At 40.6% G+C, this 24337-nt stretch overlaps 2 protein-coding genes across 2 annotated transcripts; one reads left to right on the forward strand and one right to left on the reverse strand. All coding sequences in view use genetic code 11, as the record gives it.

The window, feature by feature from the left end:
- Positions 1-1179: 1179 nt before the first annotated feature.
- Positions 1180-7131, forward strand: EGR_05827 (Focal adhesion kinase; the record flags this gene model as incomplete). The annotated part of the gene is made up of 7 exons (XM_024495076.1): positions 1180-1280; positions 2665-2768; positions 2853-2945; positions 4562-4766; positions 5812-5989; positions 6071-6145; positions 6916-7131. The coding sequence occupies 7 exons, from the start codon at positions 1180-1182 to the stop codon at positions 7129-7131; spliced, it is 972 nt and encodes a 323-aa protein (XP_024350539.1).
- A 2459-nt stretch (positions 7132-9590) lies between these two features.
- On the reverse strand, positions 9591-23954 carry EGR_05828 (Lethal(2) giant larvae protein; the record flags this gene model as incomplete). The annotated part of the gene is made up of 15 exons (XM_024495077.1): positions 9591-9612; positions 10547-10749; positions 10891-11123; positions 11804-12004; positions 13258-13711; positions 14488-15048; positions 15920-16027; positions 16097-16249; positions 17629-18400; positions 20354-20405; positions 21113-21501; positions 23163-23509; positions 23550-23631; positions 23723-23814; positions 23844-23954. The coding sequence occupies 15 exons, from the start codon at positions 23952-23954 to the stop codon at positions 9591-9593; spliced, it is 3780 nt and encodes a 1259-aa protein (XP_024350540.1).
- Positions 23955-24337: the final 383 nt, after the last annotated feature.

Consider the following 24337-nt stretch of genomic DNA (forward strand, 5'->3'; position numbering starts at 1 on the left):
GGCTTCCACAAGTGTGCTTCAGTTCACGACTTTAATTTCATTTTGCAAAATAAGAAGAATATAGCGGAGCACGGTAAATAGTATTGCACCGGTAGAGTAATACACATCTGTGCCTCGTATTGCAGGACATCAAACATTCGCACAATCTGGAAGTCCCTACACCAATTCATTACTGCGAGTTACACTAGAAATTGCACGACCCTCTTTGATCGCTTAGTAACGTTATTGGTCTTGTTTTACCTACGGTGTAAAGTTTACCCCGCACATGAAAAAGGTTAACTTCAATGTAGTATTCCTGTCAAATGAGGTTTAGGCGGATTAGCCATCCAACACTTCAAGCATGTTCAGAAAGGCAATAACTTAACTGGGAAATGCTGGCCACTTTCTGGCGAATGTACATACTGGGTGATCAAGCCACCAAAACTTAAGAAATTCAACGTTTTGCATCCTACGTTTTAAGTGGATTTCATTGAGTTATCTCCCGTTGGATTATTCACAGACTTTCCGCTGCTTAACGTTTCTTCGGTTAATCTTACCGGTAGGGAGCTTTGAGCAAAAATTTTGGTAAGCCTCCTTTTACTTAGTGGAAGTTAAGTACATTGTTTTGCTGTTTTACAAGTGCATCTCATTGCTGTACTTGAATGACCCCTATCTCGTCATTTTCTCATGATGTTAAGGGCCTTTCCAACTCAGCCTTACACAAAATTGCCTGAAATAACTGCAAACTTACTTAAAACAGTCTTATTTGAGTTACACATTGTAGAGTGAGTAATGAAGAGAGTGTGTATTTTTACCATCTCATAATTTATAAGATTTCTGTTGTCGTAAAGTGCTAGAGCTAACTATCTTCTAATAAGCTCTTGATTTTTGGGAAGGAGGCTGTCCTTTCAAGACTTGCTGAAGTATGGACTGATCCACCTTGGGGTCAATTGGAAAATGGAGTCGTTTCTGATGAAGTGAAAATATTTGAAGCTATTGCTGTAAATTGAAAGCACCGATTGATCACTGCATGGATTAAGGTGGTTCCAAGATTTGGCAGTTTGGTTTGTGATTTGGTTTTGAATTAAAATGAGTGAAAATAGAACTCACCGAAAGGACTACTGGAAATTAAAGTTCCGTTGAGGCCTCTTCTAAGGCGAATGTGCGCTTTGTATCTTATTCCAGCTTCGGCACTATCTAATGGAACGACAGAGTGGAATTGGTCTCTCAACCCTTGTGACTTTCTGCCACCAACTCTCTTCGGCGTTAGCGTATCTTGAGGCCCTCAAAATCATTCACAGGTAGGTGTTTGTTATTTTTTTGGTAAACAAGAGCTTGTCTCTGTGACAATTTAGTGCGATTTAGGTCTTTTGGTGAGTGAAATACTTTGAAAAAATACTGCTTTGCCCAAATTAGAAACTCACGATTAGTGTGTTTAGTTGCAAATTGTAAAAAAATTCAATTCTATTCCAAAGTCCTTCTAATAATGTATCCCTCTAAATTGGGCATCTAAAGAAATACCTAAATGGCATTTCTACGAGTTGTTGAGGTTTCACATTATAGAACTTTTCATTATCGAGAACTTGCCTAAGTCGCATTTTGAACCACTGACATCATTTAGGAGAAATTGTGTTTGTCTGGGAAACTTCATACATGCATTCAAGAATTCGGTCTATCAAGCCAATAAATATTTGGAAACTTGTTTATTAAGTGATTGAGAGGCTTCTCTTATTGGAGACGATTATTCCTCTTTTTAATAATTTTTAAGGTAGTACAGAATGAAATCGGTTATAATCAAATCTTTGTACGAAATCGTGCCTTTAATGGACAACCTGAAATTCCATTAGTTATTCTTTTTCTCTCAAGCTAAAATTTTAAAAAGTAGATGTTTTGTGACGAATTTTAGCGAGGTTGTAAATTAACTGTGGAAGCATTAATGCTCATTCTCATTGATTATGTTACTATCATAAATAAGGGCGCTTTACTTACCGGAAGTTGACAATGCGCGCAGCTTTTCAATGGATATCCAATAAGATTGTGTTATTTGAATAAAAAAGGTTGAATTGTGTACGAACAATGGGAAATTAATGCTAAATCGTTCAACAGTAACGCGAATTAGTAGAGTTTGCAGAATGCTTTTCCAATGGCCCCTCGAACAGTGTTGGGAGTGAACCTTATTGCTAATGTCCAGATTGAGTCGAATTACCCAAACACCGAGAATACGAGTCAATTATTTTACAGCTTTTATGTATTTGTATTGAAATAGATAATCAGTGACTCAAGCTATGTATAAATGCTATGTATAAATCTATAAATTCCCGCTTAGCAGTGCAATAAGTTTGTTTCATCCGACAATAACTTTTATGTGTAACTAATTCATGCGTTCAGAAATAAGGTTGTTTGATGCGTAAACAATGTCTTACAGAACGAAGTTAAATTCGTTTAATTGTTTTGGCGCTATGTGCATTGACGTAATTGGGTAAGTTCCAAGTCCTGTATTTTATCCTAAAAAACTTTGGATACGCAAAATGTTTCTTTTAATTACCTTAATATTCTCTCGTATGGCACAGCTATATGCTCTTCTACGATGACCTCGTATTTATTGATATCGAGTGCGTATCAGTGCAAATCTTTAAAATGCATAATTACCCAATTTACGTCTCCTTTTATTCTCCCTCCTACTAGGGATGTGGCAGCCCGAAATGTTCTGGTGGCCAACGATACCTGTGTAAAGTTGGCTGACTTTGGAATGGCACGCCAATTGATACAAGGCGAGGAGTTTTACGTAGGTAAGACATCTGGGTCCTTTGCTTTGTTTTGCGCGTGATGCCAAAGTATGCACCTTCATAAAGCATTATCTTTCAACATTACAGCGGAGCAGGGTGGAAAGGTGCCTATCAAATGGATGGCTCCAGAAAGTCTCAAATCGCGGATTTTCAGTTCAGCCTCTGATGTCTGGATGTTCGGTGAGTTGAATGATTCCTCTTATCAGTATAACCTCGTTTCTCTGTCTTTCTATATTACCGGCTATAAAAATCTGCCATTTTCTCATGATACAATACAGAAGCATTAGATGATCAAGAAGTTCGCGCAATACCTGAGTGGAACTTAAGGGAACCCGCAAAAAGCAGGCATATGCACTCATTACAGAGCATGGGCATTGATCAGTCTATTAATATTTCTATTGTGATCTGCAGTTTTGGGTCCTCATATCCGGACATTTGACCTTGGTAAGATTTGGGTGTCCCTGCTTCATGAAATGAGTTAAAATCAGTTCGTAAGCTGCCGAAGCTTCTCCTCCGGCTGTCGTGCAGTCTTAGGGGGAGGTGCGGCATGCCGTGGCAGGATGTACCACTCAGCAGTGCTTTCAATTAACCCATTTGGTTCTGGTAATGGAGCACTCACAGACATCTGCATCACGTTCAGCAAGACCTCCCACTTCCCACAATGAGCAATTGCGCATTGTCGATGTCACACTGAATCGAGGTTCACGCACCAGGAAGAACTTGAAGGCAAGTTATGCAGCAATTGATTTACACTCACATCAAGCAGGATGGGAAAGCCGTGGTGTCTAGTCAAATGGGTGTCACATGCTATCCGCGGTGAAAGGACACCGCGCTGGTCATTGGTCATCACTAAACCATCCATTTCCTACTCAATCCACACTTTTGAGGCACGCACCACTTCATTGTATGAGGATATGCCTGTTTTGTGTTTTTGTGGTGACCGTCGGACAGAATCGTTCGCGATGAATTCCCTACTGAATACAAAAGAGCCGCACATCTCGACACAACCTATCCATTCGAAGGGGTCAGGGCTAGTTAATCGGCGAGAAGAAAGAAAGTGCTAGTCTTACAAGACGCCGCAAAACTTCATGTGTTTTACAAACGCGAAACTGGTTCGTGAGAAGGTTTTAACTGGAAGATAGGATAGAGGAAGATTGGGAGTGAGACACTGCCACACCCGAAGTCATCTGTCGCATTCTCCGAACAATGGCTGCCACTTTCTCTTGGTATTACGGAATCACGGTTGAAATGGAACAGACACAGCAGAAAAGTAGATGTGAGGTAGAAATGAGTATGACTAGGGCTCGGTTTGCCTTGGTGAAAACGTTTTATGGAGGTAGGTTTTGCAGCTAGCTTATCTAATTTGGAATAAGCTATAGAGCGTAGCGGTGGTTATCCCAATCAATGGAGCACTTTAATGACTCGCTTTATCATTTCCTTATATTATTCGAGAAGAACACTTTATTCTTTATGAATTTCAGTGTCTTTTGTTTTCGTTAAGTTTGAACAGCATGGTTAAGATCTCGATCAGGGAAAATATCTCTGTGCATTCGTCATTCATTTAGGTAGGGCTTTAATCGTATTCCTCATAATGCACTTTTAGAATAGGTTCACGGGTCGGCATGCCGCAGACACTCATCTAGGGCATTTCAGATTTTCTTGCAAACATAGATTTATTTCGAACTGCTGAAAACCGAATCACATTTGACGTCGACCACACCTTGCACGTCAGTTGCAGAGATTAAAGAGTGTATGTGGTCTAACGCATGTTCGAGAAATAACTTTTTGCTAAATAGGTGTCTGCATGTGGGAGATTCTGTCTTTTGGCCTCAAACCTTTTCACAACACTTCCAACGCGGAGGCGGTAGCCGCGATTGGACGTGGTGAACGACTAGCTCGACCGGAAATGTGTCTTGTCAGTCACTACCGGCTAATGCTGGAATGCTGGATGGACGACCCTTTGCTGCGACCCACTTTCAACACTCTTCAACCCAAACTCAGGTAATTCACAAAACACCTCTGTTTCCATCTATTGATTTCAACAATAATTAAATTACGGGGTTCGATCGATATTACTTTCTACGCATTCATTCTTATTAGTATTTTAAATCTACTGGATAAAGTGTTTATCAAAACGCCTTGAATTCGCTCATCTCTTCTATTCCATCTTGAAGAGCTGACAGTCGCTTTTTCCGTTAAAATCGGAATGCACTTGTAATGTGTCTAGGCAATTGCATAATTCGACTCCCTTTTGGGACATGCTTCGCTTGTTAGCCTCCCAGATACTACCTATTACTACAACTGTTTCACTTGTTTCCATTACTAAGTACGGTTTTTCTTCGTTTGAGGTTCTATTCTAATGTTAATATTCGCCAATATCCTAATAGATTGAGGCTAAAATTACGCGAGATAGTTCAAATTATTGGTACATGTAATGCAAAATTTTACGTGTTTTAGTCTTTAGTTTAACCACTGAAAGGTTTAAAAATCCTTAGGAACCATTGATCGTCGAGCCACTTTGGCTTTCTGTATGAGTTCTCAATGATTGTGCTTGACAACGAGTTAATAAAAGTCGCTTATTTTTGTAATCAGTAAATTAATTTATTTAAAAGAATCCCGTACATCTCCTGTCTAGGTTCTCTTGATCACTTGTAGAGACATATTATCGGAAGCCAAACGTCTTTCAGCTGAAACTTCAAATAATCATATTCGAAGAAGATTATCGTGTAGGTTTTTTTTGAAAAATTGCTCTCACATTCCGGTTTTCTTCTAATAACTATTGCTTTGATTTCGGTTATAAATGGTTTACACACTTTGTGTAAATAAGGAGGACTATAGAACATTCCATTTGTTTTAATCATATAAGAACAATTGAGTTCAAAGTTGCATAAACGAGCGCCGTAATCAATTAACGAATTTTTTTCTTTTTAGTAGACAGAAATGAGCTATCAAAAGTAAGTTTTTGGAACTATCTAAGGCCATGTAACTATGCTACTGTTTTCTACCAAATGTCAACACATTGGCATTTGCAGCCACCAATTTTTAGCGAACAAAGCGCCACTGGAAAACCAACCAATGATGCGTTTCCTACATTGAGTCGGTCAGTCACGTCGGAGGCTGATACTGCGGTCCATAGAGCCGTTTATTCTGTCATGCAGCTGATTCTAACCGTTGCCAAAAAGCCGGCGTTTTCATCAATGAAACAACTCCTTTCCTCTGTTAAGGTTCTTACAATGTTACCAAATATATCCAACCTAATTCTTTCGGTCGCTGCCGGTTACGCGCATGTTTGTAACGAATTTTAGAAAATTGGTGAACAAATTCGGACTCTCTTTGTGATAATTCAACAAACCGTCGAGGAAGTCGATGATGTTTCGTTAGTAAGTCACACGGGAGGGAATATACATGTGTTTTACATTTACCTATGAGTATCAGTTAAAGCGTGTTTGGTCATTTCTTCTTAGAGTAACCAACGCTGTGTCCATTCAGTAGCATTTTTGTTCATCGTATTGGGTGGTGCTTGAGCACTCGTTCTGAAATCACCTGAAAGTTCACTCTGTATACACAATTGATGCGTCTTAAGTGACGCAATCATAGGCGAGTGCTTACGTAAGGTATTTGCTGCTAAGTTTATTAAACCTAATGCTTTTTAAAATAAGTAGTTAGTAGAGTGTAGTGATAGGGAATTACAACATACAATACATTTTAGCATTATTTTAATAGGACTGAAAATAAATTTTCCTTTTTTCATCCCAGGAATAATTCCGTTTGTAGTGTGATTTCATGTAAAAAGTCTGCATAATTAGTCAATTTTGCACTAACCACTACCCGTCAACAGCCGTAGGTGTCGTTTTCTTTTGTTTGATGATCGAAACGTTTGCAAATTTATGGCAGCTCTATTGGTACAAATTAGATTGAAATGTTGGGTAACTGATTCTTGGTTCCATTACTTCTTATGGTTAATCTTCCGTGCTTTCATTTCATTTTGCAAATGAGCGAGACCAAATAATCAAACCAGTCTTCTCGTGATTCCATTGCCTGTTGATCAATTATAGAATAGGCGGCCGTATTTCAATGGCATATCTAGAACATGAATTGCATCCTCCCTACGGTAAGTACAAAGATCTAACGTCCATGCGTTGGTGTTCAGATTGACTCAGCGGAGCGTCAGCTGACCGACTCCTACCACTACCTTGTCGAGGATATGCGAAAACTACGTGATTTATACGCCAAAGGGGACGTGAAAGACGAGCTCTATCGTCGATTCCTTGGACAGGCTTTTGTGGTTGCCACCGATACAAGAGCCCTCTTTCAATCCTTCCAACAATGTCGCCAGGCGCATTTTCTCCTCACTGCACATCATTGAAAGCTTTCATGGACTCCAGCGTATACTACCACCATCTTTCGAGAGTTATTGCCGAAAGCTAGACCCAAAACCTCTTTGCTTCCTTTTATGCGAAGGCCCAAACTGAATCGGATAATTGTTAAATTTGTCAGCAATGAGTAAAACACACACGGTGAGCGTTCAGATCAGGCATTCTTCTAAAATCTATTTTAGGCTTGCTGTGTTTTTATCCTTTTTGTCTAAGATACCAAGAAATGGGTTGTGAGAAATATTAGGATTATCCTGTACTGTACTGCAAACAATGAAAATACTAAAATATGGCCTAACCCAAAACGATTATGTAACTGATATAAATCTGCAATTCTTCTAATTTTACCCAAATAGGATGCTTAAACAGTCGAGACCATACGTCGGCAGTGGGACGATGTTTTAGAAATATGGGGTGTGATCATCAGGAGGTTGATGGACACAATTCAAAAAATTCCTATTTGCAAGCTCACTCATCATCATCGTTCGTTTTGTTTCAATTATACCTTCAAAAGAAAAGCATTGTTTCGGATCAATTCCGTTGAGTGAGGTAGTGGATTTCCTTCACCTAGAATATTTTAATGTCTCTTGAATTGTCAATAAGCCAATGGTCGAATTGACAAATATGAACAATAACCTCTGTTGATGGTCACGCAAGTGGTAGAATGAATTAATGAATTCTAAGGTACAAGGCAAAAGTGCCAAAAGAACTTTGCTGACATCAATCATACATTGCAGGTCATTAATGTGCGCAATTCCCAAGAGAACTTTTTATACTTCTTTCTTAATGTGTTAATACCTTAAACTAAAAAACTTATATCGAGTGGCCAAAAAGTGGGCGCTGTTTTTTTGCTGTAACTCGATGAACTGACTTGCTATAATATGGGATCTGGGAAGTTTGTGCGATCGCTTGTGTTCCCTTACCGTAAGAAACAGACACTGCTGTCACCACTGTGCTTTCTACCATCTCCCTCTTATTTAAAATCCAAATGTATAAAATATCGGTTGGACCTGATGTAATTTAGCCAGTTACTCCTGCTAAGCGAGTTGAAGTCGTGAGTTGAAGCAAATTTGCAGAAGCTTCTCCTCCGGCTGTCGTGCAGTCTTCAGAGGAGGTGTGGTATGCCGTGGCAGGATGTACTACTCAGCAGTGCTTTCAAGTAACCCATTTGGTTCTGGTAATGGAGCACTCACAGACATCTGCATCACGTTCAGCAAGACCTCCCACTTCCCACAATGAGCAATTGCGCATTGTCGATGTCACACTGAATCGAGGTTCACGCACCAGGAAGAACTTGAAGGCAAGTTATGCAGCAATTGATTTACACTCACATCAAGCAGGATGGGTAAGCCGTGGTGTCTAGTCAAATGGGCGTCACATGCCAGGCATTAACAAACAACAAGCCTCAAAAATCGTTAACCAGATCTCCGCTTCTTTCATGTACATTTTAAAAATGCCTCAATGGATATGATATTGCTTACTGATTAACTTGCAAGGAAAATTAGCTTTTATATGCCAGCGCTCTCTCAACAGATTAATGTCAGGGATTATCTCAAACGATTCACCCACTATCCACACTAACTGCCACGATTTCGAAATACGCATCGCCTTGTCTCCGGAAGACGAATGGTTACTTCGTGTTTGCAATGAGACACAATTCTTCCCTAGAAATTGTTCGACTTTTAAACGCCGAACAGTTGCGATTAGATCTATTAACTCCAAACATGTCAGTAGATCACAAACGTGTCCACTAAAAATACTTCAGAAGTCAGAGTTGGTCAACCAGTGGGAAGAGCCATTTGTACAAAACGGCAAAAGAACGTCTCTTATATTGCTGAAAAATTGGCACATGAGAAGATTTTCATCTGTGGATTGAAGGGAGAGAAAGAGCTATCACCTTATCAATATCTACCATATTAATCTAGCATTTCATCATATGAGGGATATCATTTCTTTCTGGTATTAGAATTAGAAATGAAAAGTAAGAGAAGAATTGAGGCGACTAGGACTAGGCAGAATTCGTAGCTACCATTTGTCACTTTGAGAACAGCATGTAGAGTATAATTATTACTGTATCAACAAAATATATTAATAGTCCTTTTGTAGATACTTTATTTTGTGGCGAAAGTTGCAAGGGCATATTTTGCCACCAAAAATTTAGCACGTCTCTTTAGTTGCATAGTGAAAGTTCGAGAATAATAGATACCATGTGATTGTATAAAGTTACGCTACCATCACAAGAATTGGGCCCGATGAGTAGAACCTTGCGTAAGACGAGGAAATTGCGGTGAAAAATGTTATATTTACTGGTAGATTATCTGAAATGCCAAGGCGGATGGGTTAGAGTGTGTTAGATTTGGGTAAATTATTTGTAAAAGAAAAGGGGATAACATCGAAAAAAAAAAAAACGCAGCGAAAATTCCCTACTGCACGAACGACTGAAAATCTCCGTTCAAAATCCGTTCACACTTGGTCTATAATATAACAGAAATAGTCAAGTTGAAGCGTATCTACGATTCCATTAATTAACCGAAAACCCATTACCGAATGCAATTAGAAAGAAGCAGAATGTAGTTTTGCAGAAGTCACTAAGATCATAATAAATTTATAGGCTGAATTAGAAGTTGACATTGAAGTAAAGAATCACATCTGAACTCATGCGCAAAACAATTCTGCACTAGTTTTCAATTCATTTTGGGTACGATTCGGCGTGGGAAGAGCAGTTAGTAACGTTTTTACAACAAATTACCAATCACTAGTCTCAGTACAAAGAAAGAAGCTCCTACATCGTTAATAATAGTTTTCTGCAAACGCCAAACAATCTCTAATGCGACAGTAAAAAACATTGCAGTCCTTCAAAATCCCATCGTCTCAGGCTTATAAAAAGCATTTCAAAGTCAAAATGATATCATTTTTAGTGAATACTTTCGGAGGCATTTGCCTTTCTATATTAAAAGTTATTAAAGTAGAAAGACATTTAAACCACGTTTCGTAGACGACCCCGCTTTAAATAAAATACCAAAGGTTATAAAATGGCCTAGAAAAGTAATTACTCCATCTTGCACGTGTCAGTGCAGAGCAAAAATTAAAATTTAAAAAAGCTCCACCTAAACGAGGTCAACAAAACTAACTTGCTATCATCCAAGCTTTTTGAGGTGTGAGACTTAAGCCGATATTTCGCAAGTCCGAAATCGAAACATTTGACCACAATTCTTTTAAGCTACAAGCGCAAAGTAAAGCCATGAAATTTACTTATGCGAAAACCGTAGAACTAAAAGTATCAAGTCAGTCAATAGGAAAGAAAATAGAAGCTTTTTCGGAGTATGCTAATAGATGGGAATTCAATTCGGCCAATAAGCGGAACGACAACAGTCTAAAATAGAGCTGCCAAAAATAAAGTACACAAACCTTGTATTTTCCGAAATTGGTACAGAGCCTGTAATGACGTTAGCAGTGTCTGTGCTGGTGCTAGGTTTGACCAATCGCTGCTGAAGACGGGGAGAGGGACTGGGGGTGCTGTGTTTGGCCACTTTTGTCAGACCTACCGTTCGATAGGCAGTCCCAAGGGCTGAGCTTCTTTGGCCCGCCAAGACCATATCGAATATGGCCAACTAAAAAGTGTAAAAAGGGGTGTCTTGTGAATTTTCTGTTCCTATTGCATGACTCGGAGTGAAGCGTTCGTTGATTTAGAGCCTCTCAGCCTTTTTCTAGCCTATTAAATGAGCTCTGAAGGTCTGCGAAAAAGATAATACCTGTCCAGGCGCTGTTTGATAGACGCCTAAACTGGGCGCTGCTGTGACCTTGGGTCGAGTGGAGGCAGCAGTGGCAAAGACGATGGAGTTGATTTCCAACACATCGGCTCCTCCCAACAGAGCGATGGTGTCTCGTCGACGCAAGTATGGCACTGAAAGCACCACCGCTTGACCTCCGTTATTTGTAAAGACACAATTGAATTCAATCCCGTAGATGCCCATGTTACGTTCATCTATAACAAGCAGTTGTACTTACCAACTAATGAGTAGCATATGAATTTTAGAAAAAACAATGATCAAGTGACTAAACCTTAAAAAACTACCTATTGGTGTTTCACCAGCCGTAGGCGCGCGAGAAGACCAATTACCTACAAACAACTTGATAGCACAGTCCTATAGTAAAAAATTGGATACGTACTCGGCAAGAACCTTTTGGGGGTACATGAAGAGCGCCAAAAACTTATGAATGGGGTAATTAGCCCTATTTGACCTCCGTAAATAATGTGTTCAGCAGTAGAGTACACCACTCATAGAAAATACGGTTGACATTCATAGGAATAATCATAAAAGCGTGTGTAATTTAAATAAATTTAGTGCAAAAAAAGCCCAGCACTATTGTGCAACGAAGTAGTGGTCATTATGATTGTACATTTAAACTCTGTCGACTTTTCAGGCTCTCTAGTTTCAATCACCACCTTGGCAACTGGACATTTATTCACGCCCCTTCCGTTAACTTCTCACCAGTCACTTTGTGCATTTACAATAAAATACTGCTCAAAAACCATTAATCCTATGAAATCCTGAGGCAGGATTCGAGTTTTACAGCTAAATAGCGATTGTCCTAAAGCGAATGGCAAATCACGCCACGCGATTTATGGCTTGAAAGAGACAGCAATGAAAGAAATGCGCATACTAGACAACTGCCCAAAGGCCATAATGTTGCCGGTTTTGATGCGAAAACCATCCTTCGCGGTGATACGTGCCTTCTGCCGTAGGGAGATGGAGGGGAGAGAAAACAAGCGCACTTGTTCCTCGCTGATCACCATCAAATGTGGCGGTAGTGGGTGGTGGTGGGATGGAACCAAGGGACTGGAGAATTGGGGCAAGTAGACGGCTGAAAAGTGAAGAAAGAGCTCCGTAGCGCTTGATATTGCAGCAAAATTGCGTTATCACGCTAGCCTTTTCAGCCTTCCGTAATTTGTTCGCCACCTACCCCGAAAACCGCTGATGCCATAACATTTTCAAACGTAATGCGGTTATGACAAGTTAATCAATTCCTAAAGTACGAATTTTGTGTTTGGTAAGAAGAATATAAGTTAATAAATTGTGATAGCGGTCCAAGTTAAATAGGAAATTTTGAATTTACAACAGGACTAAAAAGGGACATATTTAAAGGAACACCAAGTACTATTCTTAGCATATTTCCCTGTTATATTTATGCACCTACTCCAGAGATCAATTAATACCAGAAAGCAGCTTTTACATTAGAAGATTCACCTGTACGGTTGAACCATCCTAGGACACCCAGAATGCACCAAGCTAGGGACATTTCAAATGTCCCTTCATTGTCCACCGTTTCCTCAGAATGATTCATCTCTGGCACAATTTTAGACGTTCAGGATCAGGCGTTAAACGCACCTTTGAGACGCTTACAGCATTCAAATATCGCACTAATGAATGGCTGTACATTCCATCACTATACCCCGCTGCATTTGAAGTTCCCGGAAGATGAGTACTTACTGATTTTATACCTCCGGTCACAAGAAAATTCATCATTTACTACACGTTTTATGGACATATAACAACTGTCACTTCCCGCCTTATTTAACCGTGCCTGGACTGGCTCATGAAGTGCGCATTGGATATTATTGATGAGACACAATTCTCACTTATTACTTCTTGTAGTACGATCAAAGTAGCCTCCACTTTATGCCCGCAAAAATTAAAGTCCCTGTATGACTTTTACGCCTCCATTAGTGAATATGCCTCGCTTGGCTTTGAGAGGTCATATGAGAAAAAAAGATTGAAAGGAATGATTTGAATAGGATAGAAGCAGTTTGTTGGATGACAGAAGTACATTGACGGGCAAAAAAGCCTATTTAAAATGTTGCGTTTACTTCCTTGAAGTCGGTTAATCAATCAAGTCTATCTGAAATCCCCTAAAATTTAAAGGTCAATTAGGAAGTCTCCAACCAAGTAGCTATCATTGAAATGTCACGACGAGATCTTGATTATAAAAATATTTCGTGCATTCACCAAAGCCATAAAATCAATCCCATATCGACTTAAGGATATGAAGTTAATTTCAAGCAAAAAACTGAGCATAAAAATGAATGTGGAGGCCAAAAAGGAAGAGGTCTGACTCACAGGAGGTCAACAAGGGGCAGTGTGTTTTGGTGTCGATCAAGCGGAGCGCCACAATAGGTGCTCGATGCTGCAGTTGCATCTGTGTAGCTTGTCGCAAGGCTAAATGAGAGGGCCGTCGCACATTGTCTGTGTATAGTGCAAAAACGAAAGTGGCGCCCCCAGCAGTGGCAGCAAAAAAACTGCCCAGCAATTGAGAGGTCTCGATGGTGGCGGAGGTGGATGCAGTGATCCCAGCAGCAGGGGGTCGGAGCCGATGATGTAGAGGCGGTCCAAAGGCCATACAGCGCACCAGCGCCGTGTTGGCGGTGGCAGCAGGGCGGTCACAGATCTCACGCTCACAGCCCGTGGGAAGCGGAGGTGAGGTCAACGTTTCGTTATCCGAGTGAACTCGTGAGAGCGCCTCTTGCAGTGGATCACCACGTATTTGTATACCTTGATTGGCGGCAGAGGCTGACTAAATATATACGTAAACTGACGGTTCTCAGAAGTCCTCCTGGGTATTTCACCCAAACATTTCATCAGCCGACTTACCTGCAAGAACTGTCATAGTTCAAGCCGCAAAAGTTGGTAATAGTATTCATAACCCCGCAATACTAACATTGTATTTAAAATTCAGTGGCTAATTCAGAGACCGAGCATGCAACCATGCTGAAGGAATCACCTGTACATTGGATACTTACGTCCTGAAAATATAGAACCTTGTATAACGAAGTGCTATAAGTTATCTTAACCTAGTCACCAGATTCGTCATTCCAATCTACAGGAAAGCTACTTCCTCAAATAATCTGTGAATAACAATGAAGGGATCATAAAGGTATGAATTGAATGAGACAATTAAACAGAAACAAAGTGTTTGGAACTGCTGACAACACATCAAGTACTGACAGATGCTCTACTATTAGGAAAACCTCTGTAACATAACGACACCTGTTTTAATAGTAACTTAGCTGCTCGGCGTTATCAGACTCCACAGATTTTTGTTGTCAAGAAACATCTTACAACCTTCTCAGGAAGGATTCACGCACTACATTCCAAAAGGTTAAATCAAGAAAGTGCCACGGAAAGCATTAATGGCATTTTTATCAGAATGAGAACCATAAAAAAACGAGATGATTCAATTAGAAAATCATGCTATTAGAGATCCCCACGAAGTCACAAAGCCATTGTAACTGCTTAAATTTGACATAAAGCGTGAATTTTCAGTCAAAAATGCTAAGAAATTGGACTAACCCGTGACACACTCTTCCGAAGTCCCACTCGAGGGGGATGATTCAACCTGTTTGCTGGGGGAGATACCGTCGAGCCCGAGGTCGTCTGTTGGGCAGAAGTAGAGGAACCAGCCGTGACAGCTACTGGTCCAATAGGAGCAGCAGTCATTGTTGACCTCCCTGACTTCATACGTTTGAGACGACGAAAGGAATCTCTTAAAGAATTCTTCAGCTCCCTCGTGCGACGCCTAGCCCACCCCTCGCCAACAGCTGCCTCTTCTAAGGCCTCTGCATTGGAGGGTATTGTGGAGTGGTGTAGGAGGAGGTGAGACGCAAAGCCTCCTTCTGATGCACTGATATGCATCAACGCGAATCCATGAGCCGTTCCCATGCCCACCAGAACACCGATTGTGGGTGATGGTTGAGGTGATGGCTGTAAGGACTTATCCATGGCGGAGAAATCAGACAACTCGCAGGCAGAGAGGCAGGTGACAGGCGAAGGTGGCTGACACAGGGCAACTGCCATGGGAAATAGACTGGCACCAGCCAAACGCTGGGGCTGGTCAAGTTGATTTCGGCGCAACTAGAATGAGGCAATTTACAAGACCATAGGTCTGTAACAGCTAACTGGAGAGTTGACCGAAAGAATTCGACAAAGTGTTGCCGACAATTGACTCAACTACTGACGTCTATCAAATATTTCCACATCGACTAAACACAAGAAATCGCCATAGAATGAATTGTCATGGGACCTTCTGGAGTTATATATATGCATACAATTAGGCACTTACTGATGAAAAAGATTACTTATTGCGAAAAAAAGGAATAGCAACGCAGAATATTGCAACCTCAAAATGTGTTTTGGTTCCTTTCAAAAAATATTGACTAAGAATGCAGAAAACGAATTGATAAAGTGATAAAATCGGTCATACTTTAGTCTATAATCTAGCAGGACCGTTTGGTGATGCGCAATTGGTCTCTAAGACTTAACGCAAGAATGGACACAAAATATGTATGGATAAAACTGGGTGTCTTGATGAGCAATTCTTCAACCAAAGAGATTGATGAAGAAGGAATAAGATGCAACCTGCTGTCAGATTGTCTACAAGATAGCCGATGTGAGTCTAGTTGAAAATTTTGGAAACAAACAAGACCAAACCCCTCGTTTCTAGATGAAACGTGCGCCGATTTGAGACAGGAAGTATATTGACAATGAAGTGACTGGTGCTGCAGCAAAACAATGGTGGTTTAAATGTGCATTTAACTACGTAAGGTCCTCAGCCTCCACAGGCCCTACCACTATCTTAGTGTCGTAGACATCCATTTGTGCATATAATCTCCCAGCCCTCCTGTGCGCTAATAAAAGACTCCCTCTTATAATGGTAGACTTTATTACGTCTTCAGGAATGACTCAAGAAGCCTACTACATCTAACATCGATAGATGGACACTTACAGTCAGCGGAGCATATCCTTTCCACCGAAAACCCGGTACTTCAGGTGCTACGGGGACATCGAGAGTCGCCATGGTGGGTTTTGTCGGTGCTAGTTGCCACACAGAGACCTACAGAGGCGGTGAGGAGAGGGATTGACGCAACAAATGAAATGATGGAAGACGATGACAAGGACTCACCTGGCCAGCAGCCCCACCGACAACGAGTGTGCTGTCCACCAAATGAATAACTTTTATTGCTGCGCGCACGTCGTCCATGAAGGGATCAAAGAGACCCACACGACGAAACGGTGGCCACGGCTCGCTCTCCTCCTCGCAGGCCCGGTGGGTGTCCTATGGGAGGGTCAAATAGCCTTTGTTAGGCAGGTACTTACAATCAACAGACCAGAGGGTCGGAAACAAAAACTTGGATATGATAAGCTCAGCTTACGAGTGATATTATCTGATAAATCTACCTAAACGCTAAATTTATGACATCTGTTAATTTGATGAATTTCAAGTTTCAAAAAGATGGTTTCATTCAATGTATTTGCACGTCTATTCATTTTCTGAGTATTTTTGCTACCAAGACATTTAAGAGGAATTCTTACTTTTACGGAACGTTTCGAATGAATGGATCAGGTAATTTCACATCCACTAGCCATATTTGCCTCCTTCGTAAAAATTATAACTGATAAAAGAAGAGCCTTCATTTAGTCAAAATTATAAAACAATGAACTTACTTGTGCTCCCCATCTGATATCTCAAATGCGCCGCGAAAATGCAATCTGAAGATCGTATTACCTCGGTACGCGGTCATACACTAACGCGATGTATGCTAAGCACCTAGGGCTGATCAGTATGAGATCAAAGACCGATCTCCGGTAAGTAAACTTCGGTCTTAGTGTAAGGGTGTGCAATAAAGACCCCACGTAACAGAGTTTTTAGAAAAAAGCGCTCGTTCATTATATCTGCAATCATATTGTGGGATTTGAGCATAGCATTTCCTCCACTTCGATAAGCCATGTTGTGTCGGCAAATATGAGTATATTTAAAAGAATGAATGAACGAATAAAACTTTTAACGTCAGGGAAAACTGGTCAGAAAATAGCTCTAAAAAGGTGAATTGCTGCTGTTAAGACAAAGATGGAAACGAGGATCTCAAAAGCACGAAAATTGGAGAGAAGAAAATTCCAATGGTAAAGAAAGTTCTAGATTGACAAAGTGACATTGGCATCCCTTACACATCTCGAAATACAGTTGGTAAAATAGAGCCGTTTCTTTCATGTTAGAACACTAGCAGATTTAGCATAAAGAAATCATAAAAATTCATTCGTATAGCACTGATTATCCAGCTGTCATGGTGCCAACATTTTAATTATCTCCAAAAGATAAAAGATGAATATGGCTCCTCATTCTAGAAGAATTCAAGATTAGAAACTGGTCACGAAAAGAGACCAACGCTTAAACAATCGTCTACGCAGGAAATTTTAGTAGTTGTAACGTCTCCAAATAACTTAACGAATTACAACAGATCAGCAGTTGGTTTAAATGTTTCCATCCAGTTTTTAAGAAATTAAATATTAAAGAAACCTATTTCGTACAAGGTTCAGATTACGCAATTATCCAGAGAACCAGTCCACACAGAACTTAAAAATTATCAGTCCAATAAGCCTTCAAGCCCTCAAGCAGATGACTTGACAGAAATGCAAACTTGTCGAATAAATACTTACCCCCACCGCATCGGGTCCGAAGTCGCCCTCAAAGAGGGATCCAGTGAAGAGGCAAAATATTTTCCGCGCACATCCGCCAGCAGCCAAACGCCAAAACTGCAAAGTTCCATTCTCGTGACCTGTAATGAGAAGGTCATCGGAAGGGACCACTGGTTCAGAAACTTCATTCCTCCTTCCTAATTCGCCTCCTTGAATCGGCCAGGTGCGAGTCGACAGCCCGGTGGCACGAGGTACGGGCCCCACTGCATCGGCCCCTCCACCGATAGCTTCCAGACCTTCCAAGAAAGCGGGATTCACCTGGGTGAAGAGACCATAGGTAGTAAGTGAGGAGGCGTGGAGGCAATTGAGATAGGGCAATTCAAGGAGCGGCCATCCAGGAGTGAGCAGGTCAATAGCAATGAGTTCCTCCTCGCACAATATCAGCAGACCGGTAACAGGACCTCCTGCAGGGCCCAGTGGACAGACATCAACCACGAGAGAGGGCAGGTCTAGACAGACATGTTCCGGTGCGTCCGAATCGAAGACATGCACTGGAGCGCCGGGAACAAGGCCGCTAGGTAGGAGAATGTCGGCATTCGCACCACCGTCATAGAATTCCTGACCCGCTGTACTGCGCTCACAGTCAGCATCGCCTTCGCTGTCGGCTCGCAGAGCAGCAGCTAGATTTGCTGCAGCAGCCTGGTCCAAATTGGAGCCACGTAAAATGCTAACAGTGTTGCGATCGCCATAGATAGAGCGTGGCATTCCACCCGTGAAAATGGTAATTCCACCCCTGGTAGGGAGGAGAAAGTATTAAAGTTCCCTCAGAATGACTAGAATTAAAAGAACAATAAACACTTCCAAATTCGAGATTTCCCCAACAGTTTTTTAATAGATAGATGAGGGCTGCGTTAAAAAGGAATGTCCAAGGTGGCCTATTGGCCAGTACATTATAAACTCAAGCCCAAAGCTCTCCAAGAGTTGTAATGTGTATACGACCCCAGAAAATGTCATGAATTTATTGGTTAAATACTATTGTTTCTATTTTTTTTACCTCAAAATAGTGAATATAAGTCGTGAAAGACTGTGGAACAAATACGTACGAAATGACATTTTTCAAAACCGAAAGGTGAAGAATTAAGGAGACGTTTTGAGGGCAGTTCCCAGGAAATTATTTCGAACATCATAAAACCCTAAAGGCAACGTGTTCATCGTTAGGAGACCCTAGTTCTCGTCCAGAAAGAAAATAATATCGGTTACTCATGCCCGGATTACAGGGGGATAGAAGATACCAATTTTGAGAGGGGGCTGCACCAGTACTGTTGAACAAACTATTACACCAGGTTAAATTAAAAATCGTCTGTTAGCAACTGGACACAAAGCAGCTGAACCAGGTTTGAATCTTTCCAGCGTTGAAAAGCATCTGTTAGGATAAATGTGGAATATTTAGGTGGGACAGAACACATGAGACGCCGTGTCAAGTGTGAAAATACTGTGGCCTTTCAGCGCACACAATTGCAAAAGTTCTCGTTTGTGTAATTATGATACGTCACTAAAGCCAATTAATTATGCATTCATGCGATGTGTGGCAGGTAAGCACTACTAAATAGACTGTAGTGTTATCACCAGGAACGACTTTCTAATTTTTTTTACTCACAATGGGCTTGTGTTTAGATGGAACAAGGCGGCACAGGAATAAAATTCAATTTGCTTTTGATAGAATGAGACACTTGTACACTAAAAAGCTACCGTATTTTACTAATACTGAGCTGCATTTCTCATGAAAGTAGCACAACAGACAATTTACAATCAGCTAACTTTGTCAAGACCACCTATTAATATCATCTCCTTACCACTTCGATTCACACAAATGTTTTTTAATTTCATTTAGAAAGTAAAAGCTTTGGTTAATATCTCATTGGTGCAAAGTATCTGTAGTTTCATGCCAAATTATTCTGCGCATTACATTTTTGCTACACTAAGACGCAAGGGAACCATTGGAGCCTTCAAATTGGACATAAAGAAATCCTAATTAAGTAGTTTATATGAAAACTAGAACCAAACCAAATTTTTCTCCATGCATTACTCCATCCATCTAATAATTTGAATACTCCTACTCCATATCGGGGAAAATATAATTTTTTATGAAAAAGTTGAACTTCACCGATTTTTAGAACACTTTTGAGTACATACATTAACAAAACATTTCTCAATAACCGAAAAAGTATTTCGCGTTAAAGCGATACTTGTAGAGGTTGAAAAAGTGTAACTTTTAAAATAGGCCTTGACTAAATAAAATAATATGAGTAAAGAAGACATAAGTTGGAGTAATCCCTTTGCATTCCATAAAATTGCGTGAGACTTAAGTGCACAATTAGCTACATGGCTCTTCAAACATTGCAATCTCGGAAACCAGCCTCCCAACATGGGTATTCGGCCATACCCTCAGCATTCCAGCCCGCCCCCCCCCCCCTCCCGGTACGTCAATAGGCAATCTCTCCAACTGGTCTGGCTTATTACGACTTCAGAAAAGACGCAATGCACCACAACATCACCGATGAAAACGAAAACATTTGCGGTGACTCAGCGTGCTGAGCCACGCTTGAGCGCAGTGAAGCTTGCGAGCAGTCGCCTGATAACGAACTCCGTTGCGTAGACCTGTGCTAAAACGGTCTCATTTGGCCTACAACCAGATTTGCGACTTTTTTCGAAAAAAAAGTATTCAGAACAAAAAAAATTTACTTACTCGTGAGATGGTAGCCAAAAGACCTTACTGATCAGTTTGCAAGGAAACGGACCTAAAAGAGAAAGAAGAAACAAGTCACATTTTGCACATACAATTTGAACTGAAAGCTTAACAAGAATTCGACAGATCCGGATTCAAAAAGTTGACCCAACAAAGTGAATACAACAGAGGTTAGTAAATTTGGTGTGAGAAATTCAGGGAAATTGTGAAGCTAACAATGCTGCATTGCCTCTGATTGAATTAACACCCAAGTCTATTCTTGTGAGGTTTCAAAGTTGCAACATCACAGTGTACTCTATTCCACCACAAACGATGTAATTACATGATCAAAATCAAGGAAAGAATGTAAAACCTTTAACTAGCACTGATCGTTCGATTAACGGTTTTGAAATTTGGCTATGCTTCAAAAATCACGAAGGGCTAGCTATCCTATCTAATGGCCAGAGACGGATGAAATTGAGCCCTGTCAATCAAACAATTGGAGTATTTGTCCATTTAATCAGGTGCTTTTTAAAAAACAATTTCGTGTCGAATAAGCGCTAAAGGTTCCCTGTAAAAGTGAAATTTAATTGACGTGGAAATTAGGTATTTCCAACATAATAAATGAATAAGGATCACTACAGTAAGACATTTTTGAAAGCTGTTACCTAACCATCTTTGGACCTTAATTTGCACGTGAAAATCGGGATGAACTAAATAAGGACCCCAGTTTATACCGAAACTATTAGAGCATCCAAGTTAGGCGACAAATAGCCTCACCGTAAGGCATGCTCGGTGATTCCATCATCTGGAGTGTTTGAGTGCCTAATTCAGTGGCCAATCCGGGCCCAGTAGCGAATAGAGGTATTTGCCACACTCCCAGGGAACCGTTTCCGTAAGCGGTGAGTACCCGGGTGCCCAAGTGAGGCGGGGTAGCTGTTGGGTTGGCTACTGCCCCCCTAACTGGCAACCCACTACCCCCACACCACGTAGCTGCTTCAAGTTCGTACTGGCAAGGTAGGAGGGCCAGAACCCGTTCGCCCTGAAGGTCGTAGAGCAGACAAATGCCACTGCTGTAGCCAATCAGCAACTGACTCGGATAGCTGGGTCGCTCTAACAAGACCACTACGGCGTCCAATCGCAAGCGAGTGCGCTTTTCCGGAGAAATACTAAAGAATGATCAGATTACCTATTACCTATCAGATTACCTATTTACTGTTAAACTTTAGACGCGAAGTTACCCAAACGAGCAAAAAATTTGATTAACTTTAAGACTATATTCAAATAAGACCGCATTTAAGTCCAAGTTTACAAATCCAACTAATTCCTAAAGGTAAGCCAAAAAGCATCCGAAAATAAGTCCCAACTACGTATGGTTGGTAAAATAAATGTATTTAAGATAGAACGAGATCGCGTGTTTTGAGGACAAATGTTAGTGCTTTAAGAAGGGAGACACGAGAACAGCCGGTCTAAAAAACCTTCACTACAAATTTGTCCGACACTAATGAATTAATATTTAGCTTGTATATATTTTGAAAATCCAATTCAAAAATAAAAAAGCAAAATCCCTAACTAAAAAGAGACATAGGAAGGAAGGTTATATTACAATTAGAGCTAGAATGCTGTAAAAATATAATGTCATCTTGAGTTCAAACAATGAAATCAAGAATATACAAATATCAGATGAACAAGTTCACAAAAGAATTGTTAAAAATTAGTAAAAAGAAACGTCTAGAAGATTAATTATCATGGTTCTGTGTACAAATTACTCGATACTTACACCTGAATTCCCCAACTCCCTAATCATGTGAGTAGAACCTAAGAATCGGATAGCTTTTCTATCACCACAATGCAAAGGGTGGGAATTGGCAAATGATGTCACAGTCTACCATTCTAAAGCATAGGACCTATTTTTGGAATTCAATCGTAGAAAACAAAATTAAGTAAATTAGTCGGATATCAATAGGATTGTGACTCACATAAAGATAACGCTAAATTTTGTGCTTTAGGGCATGCTGATATAGGTCTCAGTACATACATGAAATTCTAATCGAGACTGTCCCTAGATGAGATGCACGTTTGTTTGGTCTACCAGTACAGCTTGTGAATTAGGAGCGGCCTTAACAGCCTGCTGTGAGTAATGAACCAAATAATTTTGCGAGGATTAATACAGAGAGTAGGCAGAAAATCTGCCATTCCAAGGAAGCTTTATAAAAATAAATATACGAAGATCCACCGAGACCAGTACTTAGAAGTGAATAGCACTTCTAATCAAGGCACTGTTTAGTCGAAGCATTTCACAACGCTGCCCTAAAAGGGCCAGGTGGTGAGCAAATACCCATGCGTGTGAGAAAATGTACTTCGTACTCACTAAGTTGCCAAAGGCAGAGAATAACTGACTCACTTCATGTTTTGTAAGAAAGGGTGTCAATTAGAGGACGTATCATGCAAATACCCAGCTACACAGGTTATATGAGTCCGTGCATATACTGGCTAGGATGCTTTTAGTCCCAAATAAGCATCGAACCCAATTATTTTAAAAAACCCACTACGGCGCAAGCTCAAATATTTACTGACATGCCTACGTAGCAAGGTGCAAGAGTCTGCATACGCGTTCAAAACGTAACAGGTGACTCAAAGGGTTAAGATGTTAAGAAAGTGTTCAGTTTTACAGTTTCTGCATAACTATTATCGAAGTAATCGAAGTTTAGAAAATAATCTCCACTCGTCTGAAATAATTTGACACAGGTGAATACAGATAAATGAGCAAATCCTTTGCAAATGGCTCAAGCTTACTGCAGCAATAAATAATTTGAGTGTGAAAACGAACCTTTGTAATGCGCGATGAGGCGTTATAATCTTATCCTTTGAGGGCATAATCCACATAGTATTCTCGTCTTGATCAACACCTTGTTTAACATGAGTATTACGACGAATAGGCGCAACGTTTCCTTGATCCGTACCGACCAAAATTGATGAGTTTGATGAACTAACAATGAGAGCAGTGATGTGACTGGTGATATCACCAATTGGGTCGACTTCCAGATGTTTTGACTCAAGAGCATCGGACACGCCAGAAAGCTGGCCAATATTTTGTAAGCCTGGTTGATTGCCATTTGGACTTACGATTTCCCAAACGTATATGATGTCATCGACACTGAGTGTCAAAAGTTTACCCTAAAGAAACGTATAAATTGCCCGCGATAACAAGACTAACCATCCCAGTAAAAAACAAGACCTTTATTATTTCCAAAGCTCCCTTATGTGATCCATAATAGACGACACCAGGTTTCCCAAAGCTATTTTGCTGTCAAGGAATAATTTTCAACGGAGAAAACACAGGTCGGGGGTATTAAGAACTCGCACTAAGACTACAAAAGATACACATACAAAATACCATCCCTCGTAGCCAATGCGAAAATATCAAGACTCTGATCGTAGGCAAGAGACGAGGGTTTAGCTGGAAAACCAACGTTTGAGCACTAAATGTTAAAAAACTGACAGAACAAACCACATTAATCTTGTAGTGACTCCCTACGACTTCGACAGTATCCTGTTTTTTACGCACTGATGTAAGCTGTGAGGGGAGTCTCCGGAATGACTGGAAAATCCGCTGTGCCATTACAACTCAACTACCCAAAAAAGGTCGTCTGCAGGCCAGCCAAAAGAGGCGGGCTTTAAACGACTTTTATAAACAAACAGAATTCATTTTAATCCCAAAAATGTGGCACAAAATAACTGAGCTTTTTCCTGATTAATGGCGCATTATAATAACAAAACCCTTGTCAGTTTTGTAATCAAGTTCAGGATCCATTACGCGAACTATGGCCCTGGCGTCCTTTCGAATGAAACTAAGACGTGCCATGCGTAATTTTCCTTGTCCATTTACCATTTGAGATATGTGATGTAGTTCCACACACTTTTTTACGTTAGGAATACCACACGCCTCACACCACAACTTCTACAGTAATCAAACGACGCCCAAACTCAGGCACATGTACAACA

The sequence above is a fragment of the Echinococcus granulosus genome (genome assembly GCF_000524195.1).
Source record: "Echinococcus granulosus chromosome Unknown EG_S00046, whole genome shotgun sequence".
Lineage (NCBI taxonomy): Eukaryota > Metazoa > Platyhelminthes > Cestoda > Cyclophyllidea > Taeniidae > Echinococcus > Echinococcus granulosus.